General features: G+C 35.4%; 2 protein-coding genes across 5 annotated transcripts in view; one reads left to right on the plus strand and one right to left on the minus strand.

The window, feature by feature from the left end:
• Positions 1-6554, minus strand: part of ZFC3H1 (zinc finger C3H1-type containing) — a 49108-nt gene extending 42554 nt beyond the window's left edge. For all 4 annotated transcript variants that reach the window (XR_014024164.1, XR_014024165.1, XM_081311055.1 and 1 more), the window contains exons 1-2: positions 5727-6554; positions 523-939 (exon numbers count right to left, since the gene is read on the minus strand). Coding sequence is in view for 2 of the 4 variants with exons in the window: in XM_081311055.1 (XP_081167181.1) it covers positions 523-939; positions 5727-6324 (1015 nt within the window). In the remaining 2 variants the exon portion in view is untranslated. The remainder of the gene's footprint in view (positions 1-522; positions 940-5726) is intronic.
• A 357-nt stretch (positions 6555-6911) lies between these two features.
• THAP2 (THAP domain containing 2) lies at positions 6912-16551 on the plus strand. Its single transcript, XM_081311061.1, has 3 exons — positions 6912-7246; positions 13386-13581; positions 15732-16551. Exons 1-3 carry the CDS (start codon positions 7176-7178, stop codon positions 16119-16121), a joined length of 657 nt encoding a protein of 218 aa, XP_081167187.1. The 5' UTR covers positions 6912-7175; the 3' UTR covers positions 16122-16551.
• Positions 16552-19427: the final 2876 nt, after the last annotated feature.

The raw sequence follows: 19427 nt of genomic DNA on the forward strand, positions 1-19427 counted from the left end.
AATGAAATAAAATTTCAAAACTGGGAATGAAGGGGAACATCCTTTATCCAATAAAGCTTAAAACTTACAAACCTACAAAAACCTTAAAACACCATGCTTAATGGTAAATGTTAGAAGTATTCCCTTTAAGTTAACAAACAAAGGTGCCCACTGCTATCACCTATGTTCAAAACTATATTATAACTTTTGGGGCTGGGGATGTGGCTCAAGCAGTAGCACGCTCGCCTGGCATGCGTGCGGCCCGGGTTTAATCCTCAGCACCACATACAAACAAAGATGTTGTGTCCACCGAAAACTAAAAAATAAATATTAAAATTCTCTCTTCTCTCTCTAAAAATAAATAAATAAATAACTTTTGGTCAGCATAACAAGAAATAAGACAAATTACTAAATAATATGAACATCTACAAAAAAGTATAGAAAAATTAATTAGAATCATTTCAATGAAGTGCATTTTCACAACATTATTACTCCTTTAGAGAAAGAAGTCTTATCACTAATTGAAATATTTAATTCCATTACCTTGACTAGATTCAGTAGTATCAGATTTCAGGGAAAGTTGTTTTGCTCCATCTTTAACTTTTTTTAACCGATTCTTATCTCCTGGTAAAGTCAATTTTTGCCTGAGTGGTTTTAATTCAAATGCCTGAAAAGTTTTGACCTGTGTTTTCTCCTCAGGAGCTACTTCTTTACTTGAGTCTTTTGTAATACTGACAGTATCAGTGCTTGTTTGGTCCTCTAAGTTCAATGTTTTGGGATCTTCCTGTACATTCTCTTCTTTGTGACTCAAGGCTAGTTTTTCATCCTTATTGATGCATTCCAGTTCCAACTGTATTTGCTTATACTTTAAAAGTAAATCTTCAAAAGTTTCTTCCCCACAGTTATCACTCTTTGATGAATAATTTTGTTTTCTTGATGGAGATCTTCCAAAACTTTTGGCTGAACAGCATATTAAGGAAACCACTTAAGTTACAGATGAATTTTCTCCATTATTATTTTTTAAAAGAAACTCATATTTTTAAATTACTACATTCCATTTAATATACACACTAATGCCTACTTTCATCATGCACTCATATTTCAATTTAACAAGTCTCCATATAAATAGTCCACTTACAAAGCCATTAGTGTCAGTAATTACCAATAATACCCACAGCTAGTCCACCTAGTTAGGTTACAGCATCCTCCTTCTGTAGGTCCCATGAGAGCCCATAACAAGCGGGATGTTAAAGATACTTTTCTGAAGGAAGAGGGAAGAAAATGGTTTGTCACAGATGTGGATAATTTACACTTCAGATAATCAGGAAGAATTGTTTCTTTAGTTTCTTCTCACATTTCAAATTTTTTAAAAAATAAGAAAATGAACACTGGCAATTAGTAGTTAGACCAATTTATGAATGAAAGACATCTTTTTCTTTGGTACCAGGGATTAAACCCAGAGATGCTTAACCACTGAGCCACATCCCCAAAACCTTTTTTTCTTTTTTTTTAATTTTGAGCCACAGTCTCACTAAGTTGCTCAGGACCTCACTAATAAGTTGCTGAGGCTGGCTTTGAACTTACAATCCTCCTGCCTCAGCCTCCTGAGCTGATAAATTTACAGGCATGCACATTTTCTTAAAAACCTAATACATAACAAGCTCAGAGCTCATCAAGATACTAACATTCATCATATTTACAACTTGAATAATTGTAAGTTGCAAATAAAAAATAAGGAAAATCCCTAAATAGCACTCAAAATGTATTTTCTAATTTCAAATAATTCATACATGTGAGAATTTTTACACCTTTTTCCAGCCTGGAAATTACCAAGGAAAAAGACGAACACTTTTTGTGGTTTTAATATAATAAATCATTTTCAGATCATTTTGTAAGGGTTAGGATATAACATTATACCTCCTAAATACAGTAACAGGACAAGCAGCCAGCAAAGATTTTTAAACTCCTCTGATGACCAATCCAAGAATGAGAACCAACATCAAATATTAGAAAATAAATAAGCTTTACAATTGAAAATCTTCAGCAAAACTACTGTAACAAATCTTTTGTTCTCTGATCTCTTCAGTACCAAATTTCTTAAAAGAATACAAGTTTTTCAAAGGCTCTCTTACCTATGCTCCAACCAAACAGAATCTGGCTTGTCTCAATAATTCAAAAGAAGCTGTTCTGGCTGTGCTTATCCACCAGTGTTTTCAAGTCTTACTTTACCTGACCTCTCTGTAACATCTGACACTATAAACCATTGCTCTCTTGGCTTACATAACTTCCACTTGTCCTTCTGTTTTCTCTTACCTTTTTAAAGCTTCATGATTTCTTTCTCTCCAACTAATAATGTGCTCTCCAGTGAACTCTAGTAAGATTCTCTTTTCATTAGGAACTTTCTAATGTACTTCTGTAGTTTTAGCTGCCACAGGTGAGGAGTTCAGCCTCTTAAGACTTTTGGGTTCTCTAGCACCCACAAACGATGATTCATACTGCTGCCATGGTATGGATACAAATACAAATCTAATAAGATCTCTCCCCTTGCTTAAATCTCATTTACGAGTCCAAAATCCTTAGCATGAATACAATGCTTTTATGATCTGACCTGTGCTTACCTTTCCAGTCTTACCTTCTTCCTGCTTATCACATTTATGCAGCTGTATATCTAGGTTTCTGTTCAACTTGACCCCAATTCAAGTCACCACCCTTGCGAAGCCAAAACTATTTATCCTTCCCTTTCCATTCCTATGTACTCTTTGTACATAAACACTGCAATTATCTACATTTATAGCTGGCTTTTCAAGGGGGTCATCTAAAGGCACAAATGAGTAATAAAAATAAAATTAAAGACCTTAGAAACAATTACAAAGGGGAAAGATTCACTCTAAGAAAAGAATATATAAAATAACTAAAGAATAGAAAAATGAGGAAACAGAATTGAGTTATGACTGTAACTAACCTCCTTCAAGACTAATATCCTATCTCTGTCTATACAATATATAGCTAGGAATCAAACCAACACTTACTAGATCTAATTTTTTAAGCTTCTTAAATCTAATTTCTAACAGAACTTTTAAAAAAGAAATGCTTTCAAAAAACAGGTATTAAAATCTGTCTTTAAAAAAAAAAAAAAAAGGACCGCTATTCAACCTATTCTGCTTCAGCTGAAAATTCAAAGACTTTTTACTGATGAGACACACTAGCCTAATTATGTTAGCTCTCATCCAATTTGAAAGTTTAAAACAGTAGTCAACCAAGGGAGACTTAGGCTAAGACTGACAAAGTGTCTTATCATTATAAAAAATAAAAATGAATAAGTGAAGAGTTGCAATAGGTTCTGGTTTATTCTGTTTCTTTAAAGTTGAAACTAGCATATCTTCATAATTACAAAAAAAAAAATTATCACCGCCCCCCAAAAAATCTATATTCAGACTACCTCATTTGTAGATTACTAAAGTGAGCCATAGAATTACCTTCATTCTTTCCTTACACAATATTTGTAAAATAAAAAGCATTTTTACAATCACACAGTGGAAATATGAATTAAACTGAGTACAACACTGATATTAAAAGAATTTAAAGGTTTGTATTACAAATTTTGTTTGCTCACATTACACAAAAGTAGCTGGAAACTATATTTTCCTTGTCAAAATCTTATAAAAACCACCACCTCTAGGATGGATTAATGATATTTCATTAGAAAAACAATGAGCAGAATATCAAAACAAGTGTCCTTTTCTTAAAGTACAGCATCTGTGAAAGGAAAAACAGCAAGATAGCTTGCTTCTGACAAGTTATTACAGAAATCAGTCACACAGGAAGACTGGATGCTTTCCTATATTTTTGTTGCAATTCCATATGCCTATTTATTACTAAAAGCATGTAAACAGAAAAATTAGCAAAGGTAAATGGCAGAGGCCCAAACTGGTACCAAATGAGCAGAAAGAAAGACAAAGATGATGGGTGTGGTGGCACATGCCTAAAATCCCAGCGACTTGGGAGGCTAAGGCAGGAGGATTGCAAGTTTGAGGCCAAACTAAGCAACTTGGCAGGATCCTAAACAAAGATAGGAGGTGGGTGAACACTCTGTTCTCCCCCATTTTCTTATACAAAATAGATTTTTAAAAAGCTTTGAGTGCCCATAATACTTTTTATATAACTCAACTTGAACTTTTTTAGAAAGCTACATTTACTTTCATTTGTCTCTCCAACAAAAATACAGTTTCATCTCTATCCTTAAATAGCCCTTTAGGGTTTTTTGTTGTTGTTGTTTTGTTTTATTTGGATTCAGAATAAACAAATCTAGAAGAAAAAAAAATCTTGGGCACAGGTTTTCTAAGCTCAGTGGTAGAGCACTTGCCTAGCATTGTGTGAGGCACTGGGTTCCATTCTCAGCACCATTAACTAATTAGTTAATTAATTAATTAAAGGTTCCTCAACAATTAAAAAAAAAAAGTTAAATACCTACATGATTTTTCTCTGAAACAATTTTAAAATACCCCTAACCCAATGTTTAGTTGCAGAAACAACTTTTTCAGGGCACCAACACCACAACCTGTTTTTTTTTTTTTTTTAACCTAAACCTGTCTTTCCCCTTTCATCATGACACCTGGGAAAAACCATTCTGACCCTAAGTATTCTATAAAAATAATTTTAAAGGTTTTCCAATTAAATGTTGTTATATATAAACTTCATAATGAAGACTAGGCTGGAGTTGTGACTCATCAGTGGAGCGCTCGTGCGAGGCCCTGGGTTCAATACTCAATACCATATAAAAATAAATAAATAAAATAAAGGTGTCCAACTACAACTAAAAAATAAATATTAAAAAATTATTAAATATAAACTTTGAATAAATGAAAATATTAAAATCATTGCACCATAAGAATTACAATTAGTCATGAAAATCCTTAGTAAATTATTTTACAGTTATCACAGAGTCAAGACACAGTTCTATAAAACAAGAAAACTTGAGATGATTAATTTCTTAGTATCAATTCTAACTCTGCAATGTTAAAAATCACTGAAAATAAATTCAGAGGAAATAAAATCTTAAGATATTTTGCTGTTTTCCTTCTGTCTTTCCATAATCGACACAATCCCACACTCTAATATATTAAAATAAAAATGCTGGCAAGTTTATTTTTCTCTGTAGTCCACATTTAGACAGCACTGCGAGTTATAAAATGCCCAAAAGTGAACACAGGAAAAGACACTGAGCCCCCCCGCCTTTTTCTTTTCACTTTAAAAGGTAGCAGTGGGAAAGAATAACTCAAAAAAAGCTTTTAAAAAAGGAATTATCAGAATGATAGGATTATGCCGAATCAAACTTCACAATTTCTAATGTCAAAGTGCACACAATTCAAGTAACAGCATTCCCCAAACTGTTTACTATTTTTCATCCAACAATCTTAAGTCAAATTCACTTGAAATACTTACTGTACTAGTTAAAAAAAAATGCTAATGAAAACTTGTGCTTCTTACAATACTGATTTGATCGTATTTGATTCCATAGCTTTCAATCCATAACACATTTAATGTTAAAAAGCAATCCACCCAATAAAGCAATCTAAGAAACACTGCTATAGTGTGACACATGGAAATTACCAAAGAACAACTTACTTTAAGTATACTGACACAAGAACAAATAAGCGGTTCTGAAAAGTTACACTCATAGACCTAGTAATGACGCTTAAGGGAACTTTGAGTGACACACCCAGGGCAGATCGCCACGTTAAGGATACAGCTCTTCCGAGGTGGAGAGGGCTCTCGCCAGCTCTGACCACTGCTGAATCCGGATCCTGCTCCTCCTCCAAGAGGAGGTCTGCCCCCCGGCTTGCCGCCTCGGTCACCCCCGCCTCGCCCCCGACTCCAGCGACTACCACCCCGGTAAGGCCTGCCTCGAAAGCGGAAACGGTCCAAGGCGATGTGGCTGCGCTCCCAGAAAGACGGCCGCGGGCTGCTTTCGGACAGTGAGCTGGAAGGCATCCGCACCGAGGGCGGATGAGACCGGAATGGTTCTTTGGGTCGGTAGCTGCTATGTCCCCTGAGGTGGCCCCGTTCAGAGATGTGCCGCGAGCGTGAGAAATTCCTCAGCTGCTGCTGAGAAGAGGACGATGACGAGGAAGAGCCACCGCCTCCGCCGGATCCACCACCCCGGGCCGGGTGAGGAGGCCTTCTCCGCGGATACGGTAACAGGCCGCCGCCACTGCTGCTGCTGCTACTCCGGCTCCGTGTCTGGCTGTTGTTATCGTCATCGCTGATCTCCCCATCTTCAAGCTCCCCTTCTTCCTTCGGCGAGAGGCCACTGGAGGCCGGGGCCGAAGTATCAGCGGTCGCCATCCGGGGAGCAGCACCTTCCACACAACCTTAGCCCTCCGTCCGGGATCCGCCCGACAACTGCCTTTCTCCTCGGCTCCTTTCTTTACTAACAGATCCGATAGTTGCGGCCTTACCGTACTCAGACACCTAGCGGGCTCTGCTCCCCAACTTCCCCGCACCCCAGCTCTTTCTCGCCGGACCGTCGCAAGCCAGTTCCCTCTCCTAGCGCCCCCTTGCTCCTCCGCGATCAGGGCTCTTCCGCCTCGCGAGATGGGGGCAGTGGAAGCGGCGGTGTCCGAGACGTCACTTCCTACAGCACGCAGGAAACGAGGTTCCCAGCTCACGCGATACTGACGACTATCGCAGTGCTCGCCGAGATATGTAGTCTCTCGCCTGTCATCGGGTTCGCCCTTCGGGTCTACGGCTCACACCCACCCCAGGCTCGGAATTGGGACAACTGGGTGTGTGCCGGGGGGGGGCGGACCTGCTTATTGCTGATGTCAGAACGTTTCGTGGTAATCCGAGGGGAAAACACCTCTGTCTTTCAGTTGCTCCGAGGACCACTGCCAAAGATACTCCCTTCTGGGAACCGGGGAGGGGGGGGGGTCCGCCATATTGGTGAAGGCAGACGAAAGCGCCTAGAGCTCCAGGATGGTTGGCTCTGCGGGCGCAAATCCGCCATATTATTAAAGAGAAAGGGAAGGTTGACCCTCCTTTGCAACCCTCCTTCCATACACACCCATTTTCCCACCCTGCTTTCGCGACTAAGCTTGCTGGGCCTTTCGCTTGCCTCAGTTGTCTAGCCTTTGTCGGAAGAAAGCTTAGCAGCTCAGAACAGGCTTAAGATAGCACCGAATGAGGGGTAAAGGGAAATGCCGACCAATTGCGCCGCAGCGGGCTGTGCAACTACCTACAACAAGCACATTAACATCAGCTTCCACAGGTAACCTGGGGAGGGAGTGGGGGTGACGGAAATGGGAGATGCTAGTCTGAGTATTGCTTGTGTAGAAGGAACAGGAGAATTCTAATTTTTACCAACTTTCCCAACTAGTGACAAGGAAGACATCATTTTTGTCCGTTGTGTTTCTCAAATCTGTCCAATTTTTCCCTCAGGGAAAGTTTTACTCGTTTTCTAAAAGAAATCCAAGTACTGTACGGTGACTACTCCTTAGAGAAAGTGACAGCAGGATACCTAATTTTCCACTCTTTTTGCTCCTAAATATTAGTCCATGTCTTGATAAGAATGACGCCATAAGGGAGAGGATGTTACCCCCTTCCAGTCAACAGTCGCCTTTTGAAAAGCCTGCTATGTTCCCATTAAAACTGGAGAATTCTCACTAGCTGAACTGACATGGGAAGCATTTAAATTTCTAATAGACACACACACACACACACACACAATAACTGCGGAGGAACTGAGTCATAATTGATAGCTATAAAATGAAGCAATTAGTGAAAGAGCAAAAGATAAGTAAGCTTTCTTGAACAGAGAAATAGAAAGAACCGAGGCCTTATTTCTCCTTCTGTTTGCTGGAAAAGCAATCCAAATTCTTTAACTCTGTCAAATCAGAACTCTTGAAGGCACTTTGAAGACTGCCTGGCATATAATAGGTACTTGGTACATGTTCATCTTCTCTTCAGGTGCCTTCCACCTGCCCAAAGAAAAGAAATATTAAAAAGTTAAATGAAAACAATTCTGATTTTATATACCTCAGAACTTATATAATATCAGTATATAGAAAATCATATCTTTAACCTTTTCCCGACTTCACTATTACTAAAAGCACACCCATTACTAAAGCTACCATTAAAAAAAAAAATTCTTGTGATGTTTGTTTTTAAACTACTTAATGCAAATATTGTGCTTTATTCATTCATCCATCGAATATATACTGAATTCCTAATTGCCTGACATTGTGTTAAGGATTCAGAAAGTTCTTAACTTTCTAGAGTTCAGAGTTGAATGGGGAAGAAAGACATAAATAATTACCTGTACCAAAAAAATTTTTGTTTTAGATAGACCTAACTTAGCCTTGGAAAGAACACTTCTCAAAGGATGTGACATTTGAAATGAGACCAAAGTATGAAAGACTTGGTCCTGTATGTTACTTAAGAATTCTATTTTATTCTAAGAGTACTTAAGAAGTCATGGAGAGTTTAAAAAGAATAATGACAAGATTAGATTTGCATATTAAGCCTCCTGCAGTGTGGACAATTAGAGAATTAGGTGCTAGTCAAGCATCATTAGTAATGAATTTGATGAGAAAGCAGCATATTATAGAATGTTAATTTACTTACTATTTCATTCACAAGGAAATCCTGCTACAGTGTCAACTGAACTAAATGCTACCAATTAGTTTACTAACACAGAGAGTGCTGGATTAGGGGAGGTGAGAGTTTATAGCCACAAATTAAACTGTAGTCAATAGGCATCTACGCAGTGGCCCAGCTAAAGTTGCATGGTATTAATAGTAGGGGTGGATAGAATTGGACAGATTTGAGAAATGATTGAGGAGAAATTACTGGATTTGGTAATCTGATATGGAAGATGAAAGGGAGAAGTCCAGACACTAATTATGGTTTAAGAGATGATGGTATGTATGATAATGCAGTTAGTCATGAAATTAAAATTTTTATGTGTATCCTGAGTAATTCAGGTCTTAAAGTAGAAATAACTATAATAAAAACAAATTCTTGTTTCATTAATAAAACCATTTAATTAACTCCTTTCCACCCAGGACATAGCAGACTTCTTTATTCCCCTGTAAAAATGATACTGCCTAAGTCTACAGTCTCCACTTTTCTTACCTTTTAGCTTATTCCAGTCTAAGTCTCCTTAATAATCTGAAACTTCCCTTACTACATGTCTTTCTCCACACTCATTGTTCTAATAATTTCCTCCTTGAAATACTCTATACTTTTAGACTACTGACAATAATTGTGTAATTTTCTTCTTTGGCTAATCTTCAGATTTGTTCTGCTAGCCCTTTTCCCTACTCCCTAATCTGTATCTTCACACTCTTATCTCCTGCCAGTCCAGCAGATTCAATATTCATAGTGAATTTCCAATCCCACAAACAAAGACCACTTCTGTATTCTGATTTTCAGTAAAGGGAAACACCATCTACCTGGATACTTAGAAGTCAGCATCCCTTGACTTCTCACATTCCCTCTTGATCTGATTATTACAACAGCCTCTTAATTGGTTCAGTACTTTCATTCATGCACTGCTAACCAATCTAATATAATCAATGGTGTGTAGCTAAATGTTTAACAACTGGCTGTCCTGAGAAGTGGAAAGGCCAGATTTATAATGTTTACCTAACTTCCTGAAGTCTGGTTTCAAGCTGCCAATGTGACATAACTGATATGGAGTTGAGAAGAGATATATGATATACTATGCTGTAGTATTTCTACTGTAAAGATACTAGACATAAATAACATTAAAAGATTAGAAAATAATAAAATAATTAGGAAATTTGGGTATTTATTACTTTGGGATTTTATTTGTGAATTTGTATAAATCAATTTGTGGTAATGGTTATATTTAACAACCAGTTCAAAATTTCTCTGTCAACAGCTTTTATAATTCAGCCCTTGAATGGCTTACCAGTGCCATTTTGGACAAACTTCAAAAACTTGGACTTGGCCTTCCAGCATCATCTCATGTCATATCACATTTCCTGTCCCCAAGATACTCAACACTCTTCACTAATCCCATTTAGCTTCACTAGCTATTCCTATTCTTTTAAGTGTTTGTTTTTGTACTGAAGTACTTTATCACTGAACTACATCCCCATTCCTTTTTATTTTTTTATTTTGAGACAAAATCGCACTAAGTTATTGAGGTTGGCCTTGATCTTGCCATCCTTCTGCCTCAGCCTCTTCAGTTGCTAGGATTACAGGGGTGTGCCACCATGCCCAGCTTGAGGGCTCCTGACTCATGAGCCCTTTCTGTTTTATGATTCTATATGGCCCTATACATAGACTTTTTATAATATTCATAACAATTATTACTTTTATAATAATAATAAGTAAACTTTAGTATTTACCATGCACTGTGCATTAGTTAGGCATTTATGTTTAATTATTAGAGCCATTCTTACCTTACTTTGTAGATAAAATCAAGAACTAAAAAAGTTAAGTTGCAAGGCTGGGGTTGTAGCTCAGTGGTAGAGCACTTGCCTAGCACATGTGAGACACTGAGTTCGATCCCCAGTATCACATAAAACTAAATAAACAAAATAAAAGTATTATGTCCATCAACAACTAAAAATGTTAAAAAAAAAAAAAAAAAGCGTAACTTGCCTAAAGTCTCCTAGCTATTATTGAAAAGGAACCAGTATCGGAGTCCTGGTTTGTCCAAAGATAATGTTGTCAGTCATTTGTTGTCTACTTCTATTTGATTCTCTACCCCACTACATTATATATACACTCAGATGACAGACATCAAAACTGTTTACAGCCATGTAGTCAGTGCCAAGGAACATAAGAGGCAGTCAACTATTTATTAAAGATGCAAGGAAGATAGCATTGTTCAAATTACTGAGTTATTTCCAAAACATCATGTTCATAAAAGCCTGGTTCTCTTGTTCAACAGATAAGAATATATCTGGTAGGGAAGGGGGGGGGATAGATGAATTCTAGATAGGGCAGAGTGGTGGGAGGGAAAGGGAGGGGGCAGGGGATTAGCAAGGGTGGTGGGATGTGATAGACATCATTATCCAAAGTACGTGTATGAAGACACGAATTAGTGTCAACATACTTTATGTACATCCAGACATATGAAAAATTGTGCTGTATATGTGTAGTAAGAATTGTAATGCATTCCGCTGTCATTTATTTTTTTAAAAATCAATTTAAAAAAGGAAAGAAAAACAAAAAAAAGAATATATCTGTTACCACCATGTTAGTTTTTTAATATTTATAAGATGGTTTATTACTACTTAAATCTGGCTGATGGCTACATCTTCTACCCTTTAAATATACTGTGAAAAATTCAGATGACACATACAAAACCTGGTTAAGATTAATGCTATATAAAATTATACCAAAATCAAATATAAAATTGTTGATTATTATTCTGTTTTAGCATGGATAATCTAAAGATTTTTTGATAATGCCACATTAGCCCCATTAGTTCATTTATTTATTGATTCAAAAACATTCAAGTGCTTAACAGGCACTATGGTAGATAATAATGATAGACCCAGGGATAAAGTAGTCAAAAACCTAAACCTCACTCTGCAGAAACTTAAAATCTAGTGGGGAGCCGGAAAGGTAAATAATTAGAATATGGTGATTTCAGTGATATATGATATAGCAACATCTAACCCAGTCTTCTGATAAAGAAAAAATGTTCTTAGTAAAATGGGATTCCTAAAAGTCTTAAAAGAAGCAAACACAATATGGTCAAGTTAAGGTTCCATTTGACGCACTGGTTTCATAATTAAGGAACAGTTTTAAAACAGGGCTTTTAAAAAGAGTATAAGAGGCTGGGGATATAGCTCAGTTGGTAGAGTGCATGCCTCGAATGCACAAGGCCCTGGGTTCAATCCCTAGCACCAAAAATAAATAAATAAGAAGCTGAGCAGGGCATCATGGCACACGCCTGTAATCCCAGCTGCTGGGGGTATAGTTCAGTGGTTAAGTGCCCCTGGGTTCAATCTGTGGTACCAAAAAATTCCAACTGAAAAATAACATCTGAAAGACAGTCTTTCTGTATTTGAAGAGTTTTATGCAAATGAAAATACAGTGATTGTATTTATTTGTTTTGAGTCTCCATTGAGACCCCAAGAAGAAATTAACTAAGGTCTGATTTTTATCTTTGGATTAGGAAATATTTCCAAACCACTAAAATAATGGAACAAAGATTTTGGGTTTTAGTTTTGTTTAGTTTTGTTTGGTTTTGGTACTAGGGATTGAACCCAGGAGTGCTTAACCACTGAGCCATATCTCCAGCCTTTTTAAAATATTTTTATTTAGAGACAAGGTCTTGCTAAGTTGCTGAGACTGGCCTTGAAGACAGGAGATGGGCAATGTTTACTCGAAATTTGGACTTTCATCTCTTTGTGTCTGGCGTGTGCTTGTACTCCCAGCAGCTCTGGAGATTGAGGCAGGAGTATTGCAAGTTCAAAGCCAGCCTCATCAACTTAGGGAGGTCCTAAGTATCTTAGTGAAACCCTGTCTCAAAATTAAAATACATATATATGAAGGGCTGGGGATGTAGCTCAGTGATTAAGCGCCCTGGGTTCAATCTGCAGTACCATAAAAAATATAAGTAAATAAATATCTGTATCATGTTAATATAGCAAATTTTTGTTGAGTTCCTTGTATTTGCAAGATACTGTGTTAGGTGTCTAAGATAAATAAATTAAAAATATAATAATGATCCCTATTTTCAATAAACAATTTATTTTACTGGAAATTTATTAAAATGTAAAAATTACAGAATACCGTGGTATTATAATTATGGAACACAGGAAGGAGTGCCAGAATCTTCCCAGACTTTCCTTAATAAAATTTAATCTTTATGCAACCAGCACAAATCACAGCATTGTGAATTTGCTGCTGCTTATAATAGTTCTACATAAAATTTATCTAGATAAGTTTAGTCATGTTTTATTTTACTATCCATGTTAAGAACTGGTAAGAAATGTCTCTTTTAAAAGTCTGTGAAAAATAAATCTGCTCAATCATTTTTTATAATTTTTTTAACAATTTATAAAACTTGGGCTGGGGATGTGGCTCAAGCGGTAGCGCGCTTGCCTGGCATGCGTGGGGCCCGGGTTCGATCCTCAGCACCACATACCAACAGGGATGTTGTGTCTGCCGAGAACTGAAAAATAAATATTGAAAATTCTCTCTCTCTCTCTCTCTCTCTCTCCTCTCTCACTCTCTTTAAAAAAAAAACAATTTATAAAACTCAGCATGAATTTGTTTCTTTTCTATATCTGGATATTATGAGTTTAAATTTTTTTATGTAAATGGGAGACACTTTTAAATTTCTTTTAACCATTTAGGTACAGCCAGAAGTATGCTAGTTGGAATTTGAGTTGCCTTTTTGGTTTGTTTGTTTTAAGGTTTCCTTTGGATCCTAAAAGAAGAAAAGAATGGGTTCGCCTAGTTAGACGCAAAAACTTTGTACCAGGAAAACACACTTTTCTTTGTTCAAAGCACTTTGAAGCCTCCTGTTTTGACCTAACAGGACAAACTCGACGACTTAAAATGGATGCTGTTCCAACCATTTTTGATTTTTGTACCCATATAAAGTCTATGGTATGTAATGTTATTTTTTTCAAAAACCATTTTTAGAAACCGTTCCTTTTTATTTATAGAAGATAAAATTCAGAATATAGAAAAATTCACATACAGCAATATGCCTCAAGAAAGTTACAGATCTTCCTCTTATGTAATAAAGGCACAGGGTAGAATTAGAACTCAGATGTCCTGATTCCAATATTATTTCACCAAGCCATATTGTTTTACTATCCAGATTGAGCAGTCCTAATGTGAATTTTTGGATTAAGGATATTTAACTGATAAAGTCTATGGAATATTCCAAAATCTGAAAAAGATCTGAAACGCTTCTGATCCAAAGCATTTCTAACAAAGGACACTTGATCTGTATTGGAATCTTACCAATTATTATCCAAGTACTGATTATTATCAATAAATATACCATTGGTGAAACTTAGAAATAGTAGTAATACAACTCCAGCAGCATTCTGTTCCAATTTTAAGATGACATGCATATAATATGTCCCCAGTGCTTTAAGAGCAACAAATTCTAAGTTATACCAAAGGAAATGCCTCCCTTTGTTCAGAGGGAGGCATGACAGAAAACTTGACAGAGCTGAAGCATTCAATCTAGACTTGAGGACTTAAGAGTCTTGGAACTTGGGAGGTTTTTTATCTTGTACAGAACAACTGTAATTGAAATTAAGAACAAAGCCATTGGGTTGATGATGAGTGGGAAATTATCAAATATTGAAAGTGATATTTTGATGGAAGGAGAAAATAAATAAAAGAGAGATGAATGAATGAATTTTTATCAAGTTAAGATCTGATCAGAGAAAGGTCACAAAAAAAAAGGGAGAATAAACACAAATAGGGGGTTTCCCTTTGAAAAGGACAGACATCTTTTCTTTGGAAAGGGAAAACAACACTTTTCCCTGAGGTATTTGTGATGCTTAAATTTGTAAGTGGGGGGGCGGTGGAGAGGGGGGCGAATGCTGTAAGTGGATATGAGTATCTGGATGATTAAGGAGCTTCTGGTTTCCTAACATCACAAATGTTAAACAAGCTTCAGAACTTTTTCACTATTTTCAACACTTAACCTCTCACACTGCCTGGAACATAATATAGTACTTAAATATCTGCTAAATTTAAAATGTACCTTATTTCTTTCTTTTCTGTACTCCACTCCCAAGTATTGGGATTACACACAGGGGTGCTTTACCCACTAAGCCTCCCCCCCATTTTTTGTTTTTTTGAAACAGGGTCTCACTAAATTGCTGGGGCTGTCCTTAAACTTGCAATCCTCCTGCCTCAGCCTCTCAAGTTGTTGGGATTATAGGTATGTGCCACCAAGTATGGCAAAATGTACCTTATTTCTGATATTTTGATATTCTATTCATTCAATAATAATCTAAGATAGATGCCAAAAATATAAACAGCAAAAAAGAAAGACCCTGCCAATTCCTTATGTAGAGAGCAATTGCAGTTTTCATGAGAACAGGAATCACCTTTGTCTTATTTATTCACCATTATTTCCCCAGGAATTCATTGTAGTGTTTCAGTGTTTATGTAATGAATGAAAGATACAGTGTTATGAAGATACAATCTAGGAATCATTTGATATTCTTAGAGTATATTGGACAAAAGTGTCCTGAGATTTCTGATTTAGGCAAAAATTTAGCCAGATTTTAAATCCATGAAGATATAACTGTGAACAATTAATAGATAAGTCTATTTAGAAGCTTGATACTTGAGAATATGTTCCTTCAATTTGGATTTAATTTATCAAATTGAGAGAATAGTATTTAACTAAAAAGGAAATCAAAGCAATTATCACAGATAAACAAAATGTCTACATTTCTAAATTGGCCTAAGTAGGAAAATTGCAAAGGATTTTTAAAGTCTCCATAGAATCATGCTCAGTAATTTGGAAGATACCTTGGCAGTCCATTGTTTATTTCAAAATCAATGTTTGAATATCTCTGGAGATAAAGGACAAAAGGTGACTAGAGTTCATTCAGCCAGGCGAGAAACTTGATCCATGATTACATGAAAAAGCCTGCTGTTTTCCCTGCAACTTTTAAAATCAGTTCTTAAAGTGTAGTTTAAATACTCCAAAACTGGGCAATATTTACTTATTTGTGGTATTCCATAATTTATGTTCAACTCTCTAATTTTATTTGGCTCAGAAACTCAAGTCAAGGAATCTTTTGAAGAAAAACAACAGTTGTACTCCAGCAGGACCATCTAATTTAAAATCAAACATTAGTAGTCAACAAGTACTACTTGAACACAGTTATGCCTTTAGGAATCCAATGGAGGCAAAAAAAAGGATAATTAAACTGGAAAAGGAAATAGCAAGCTTAAGAAGAAAAATGAAAACTTGCCTACAAAAAGAACGAAGAGCAACTCGAAGATGGATCAAAGCCACATGCTTGGTGAAGAATTTAGAAGCAAATAACATATTACCTAAGGGCACATCAGAACAGATTTTACCAACTGCCTTAAGCAATCTTCCTTTGGAAGATTTCAAGATTGTTGAACAAAATCAACAGGATAAAACATTACCAATTCTCTAAATCTAAACAGACCAAGATTATCTTTTAAGTTTATGTTCCACAGAACTTGATGACCATCCTTCATTATTTTCAGAGGTAAAAATACTTATGGCAATTATGCCAAAATTTAGTATTTAATAAAGTTTTACTTGAAGTAACATAATTACTTTATAACTTATGAAAACTTGATTACAAAAGAAAATAGAAAACTTTTTATGAAACTTTTTTTGAGAATGAATGAAGTGCCTTACATGAGAATTATGTACTTAGAAATTTTGCCAGAAAATCATGTTTGCAAAGTTTTTTTTTTAACTACTGTTAAAGAACAGCTTATGACAAATATGTTTAATTTATATTAGAAAAAAATTTTTCCTGTACCAAAGTTGGGATATTACATTTTAAAGAAGATGCTAAGTAGGAATTACTTGCATTAAACGTGACTTTGAAATTGTTAGATTTGTATTAATTAAATTATGACTGGCATTGCTGTTTTAAAATTTATACAAACAAAACCTGAGGTACCAGGGCTGGGATTGTGACTCAGTGGTAGAGCGCTTGCCTTGCATGGGCGGGACCCAGGTTTGATCCTCAGCACCACATAAAAGTAAAGGCATTGTGTTGTGTCCATCTACACCTAAAAAATAAATATTAAAAAAAAAAAATGAGGTATAGGGACATTCTTTTATTTATTTTTATTCCCGTATTTTTCTTACCAGTAGAAGTAAGTTTATCATGGCCTTCCTTATATCCTTATAAAAATATTACATTTTAAAATAGGTTTTAAAAATAGTTATTTTTTGAACATGAAGTACCTTTGAGTTATCCAGACCATGAATGAGTCCTCAAGTACCTCACAGTAGAAAAAACTAATAGCTGATTATGCTCATCTTCCAAGAAAACATGTTTTAAATAATGAAAAATTCAAGATTTAGCTTGTTCTTAATAAAACAAATAAATGTGTACTACTTTTTTCTTATAATAAAAATATTACATTTCCAGCTTCAAAGCTGGTGCATTAATAAGGAAATTCCCTAATACCAAGTTCCCTATTCAGCTCTGCTCTCATGTGTGTTGACAGCAAAACTCTTGAAGCTTTTTGTTTTTTAACTACTTTTAAATTCTTCTGTAGCTCATTAAATTCTTATGTATCTCAGTAAGTATTGTGGGCTTCTCTTCCTTCTTTGTAAACTCACAGTAAAATGTAATCACAGAAAAGTATTTACCATTTTATATCTTCATAATTCACAACTTAAAATGGAATCAGTTTATCTTGCACACCAGAATGCTTTTTCTCTTTTCTTTTAAGTGAACAAACAGCAACCATACTTCATAAGAGAAATAAAATGTAGTTCTGTATAAAAAATACATGTAATAAAACTATCCAAGGGCTGGGACTATAGCTCAGTGGTGAAGCACTTGCCTCACAAGTGTGAGGCACTGGGTTTTATCCTCAGCACCACATAAAAATAAATAAATATTGTGTCCCTCTACAACTAAAAAATATTTTTTAAAAACTATCCTAGTACTTATTACTGTATAAAATATTAGAACTATTCTTATGGTCACCACTTGAACAATTAAAGGGTCTACTTTATTTCATCAAATGTTTAATAAGAACGCTTTCTTCCCAAAAACTTTTGTCAAATCATGTAAAATTATTAATATATGATAAAGTTATTTAATCCTACTTCAAGCTTCTGATACTACTATAAGAAAGTAGCATATACATACATAAATTATTACAAATGTTTCCTGTAAAGAAATGACATTTTGGGCTGGGGTTGTGGCTCAGCAGTAGAGCGTTCGCCTAGCAAGTGCGGGGCCCTGAGTTCAATCCTCAGCACCACATACAAATAAATAAAGGTATAACTAAAAATAAATATTTAAAAACAAAAAGAAATGACATTTTTTCTTTTGCCAACTGTTTAGATTACTTTTTTATTTTTTAATGACACTAGTCATTTAAAAAGTCTCTTAGAAAAAAAAAAAATCTCTTAGTTCCAGCCAGGAGTGGTAGCTTACTCCTGTAATCCCAGAAATTCAGGAGGCTGAGGCAAGAAGATCAGAAGTTCAAGAACAGCCTTAGCAACTTAGCAAGATCCTGTTTCAAAATTAAAAGTAAGTTCCTTCATTTTTCCCATGCCCTCTCCCCCCCATTATGGATCAGCATAAACTTATCAGAGAAAATATTCAGCCTTTGGTTTTTTGGGATTGGTTTACTTTGCTTAGCATGATATTCTCCAACTCTGTCCATTTACCTGCAAATGCCATAATTTTATTTTTACTCTTTTAATGCTGAGTAATATTCCATTGTGTATTGATTGCACAAATGGTGTGACTCAACATCACGTACAATCAAAGAAAAGTTGTGCTCCATTTGTGTACAATGAAACGAAATGCATTCTACTGTCATGAGTAACTAATTAGGACAAATTAAATGAATGAATGAATAAATAAATAAAAGGGCTAGGGATGTAGCTGTGCCTCTGAGTTCAATCCCCAGTACTAAAAAAAAAAAAAAAAAAAAGTCTCTTAGTTCTCATGTGGTACTTATAAGAAGTATTTATGAAAATCCTTTTGAAGACGGTATGAACCTTGTTAGTTATTTTATAACTATTGGACATAATTCTTTAGAATTATTACTGCATGTTTTTTCCTAATATAGTTTCAAATTCCTTTATATAATCCCAAGTGCCAGTATATAATCTCAAGTATCAGTATATAATCAACAAACACTCTGATAATATTTACTTTTAACTCAAAGTAAGTTGGGCAAATAGTCATTTTAACATAAATTTCCAAGTATAGAATCTCATGCAGTTCACCCCTCCCACTCCAAATACAAAACAAAGCATTAATGCAACCTGTTTCTATACACAGTATCTTGATAACATTTTAAAAATCATAAAAATTAGATAAAATACAATAAGCTTTTAGCAAATGTAATCATAATTCACTATTATTTGACACCATTGAAATCAACTACCACTCAGCAATTTTAGAGTAATTTCTTTTTGTTTTCACCTTATAATTTTCATATTACTATACTGGTAACATGCTCAAAATCCTTCCTGCATTAAATTATTTTATTAACAGATATCTGTCCACCTTAAAACAAACTTTATTCACAGAGAAAAATGTAAGAAAGAATGTATAAATCCTATATTCAGTTTACTGATAGATTTTAGCACGAACACCATAAAACTAACCCAAATAACTTTCTTTGGCTGAACACAACACAGATCCTGTGTTCGTTTATTGTGTCTACTGGCAATTAACCAGACAGTTAAAGGATATGATATAAAGGTGAATATTGAGCTGGAGGTG

Source organism: Spermophilus citellus (assembly GCF_964194105.1).
Source record: "Spermophilus citellus genome assembly, chromosome: 10".
NCBI lineage: Eukaryota > Metazoa > Chordata > Mammalia > Rodentia > Sciuridae > Spermophilus > Spermophilus citellus.

Bases quoted from the DNA above. Each gene is read 5' to 3' on its own strand.
- THAP2 (XM_081311061.1), top strand. From the start codon at position 7,176: ATGCCGACCAATTGCGCCGCAGCGGGCTGTGCAACTACCTACAACAAG. The intron at 7,247-13,385 runs GTAACCTGGGGA...GTTTGTTTTAAG, and splicing joins ATTAACATCAGCTTCCACAG to GTTTCCTTTGGATCCTAAAA. The intron at 13,582-15,731 runs GTATGTAATGTT...TATTTGGCTCAG, and splicing joins GTACCCATATAAAGTCTATG to AAACTCAAGTCAAGGAATCT.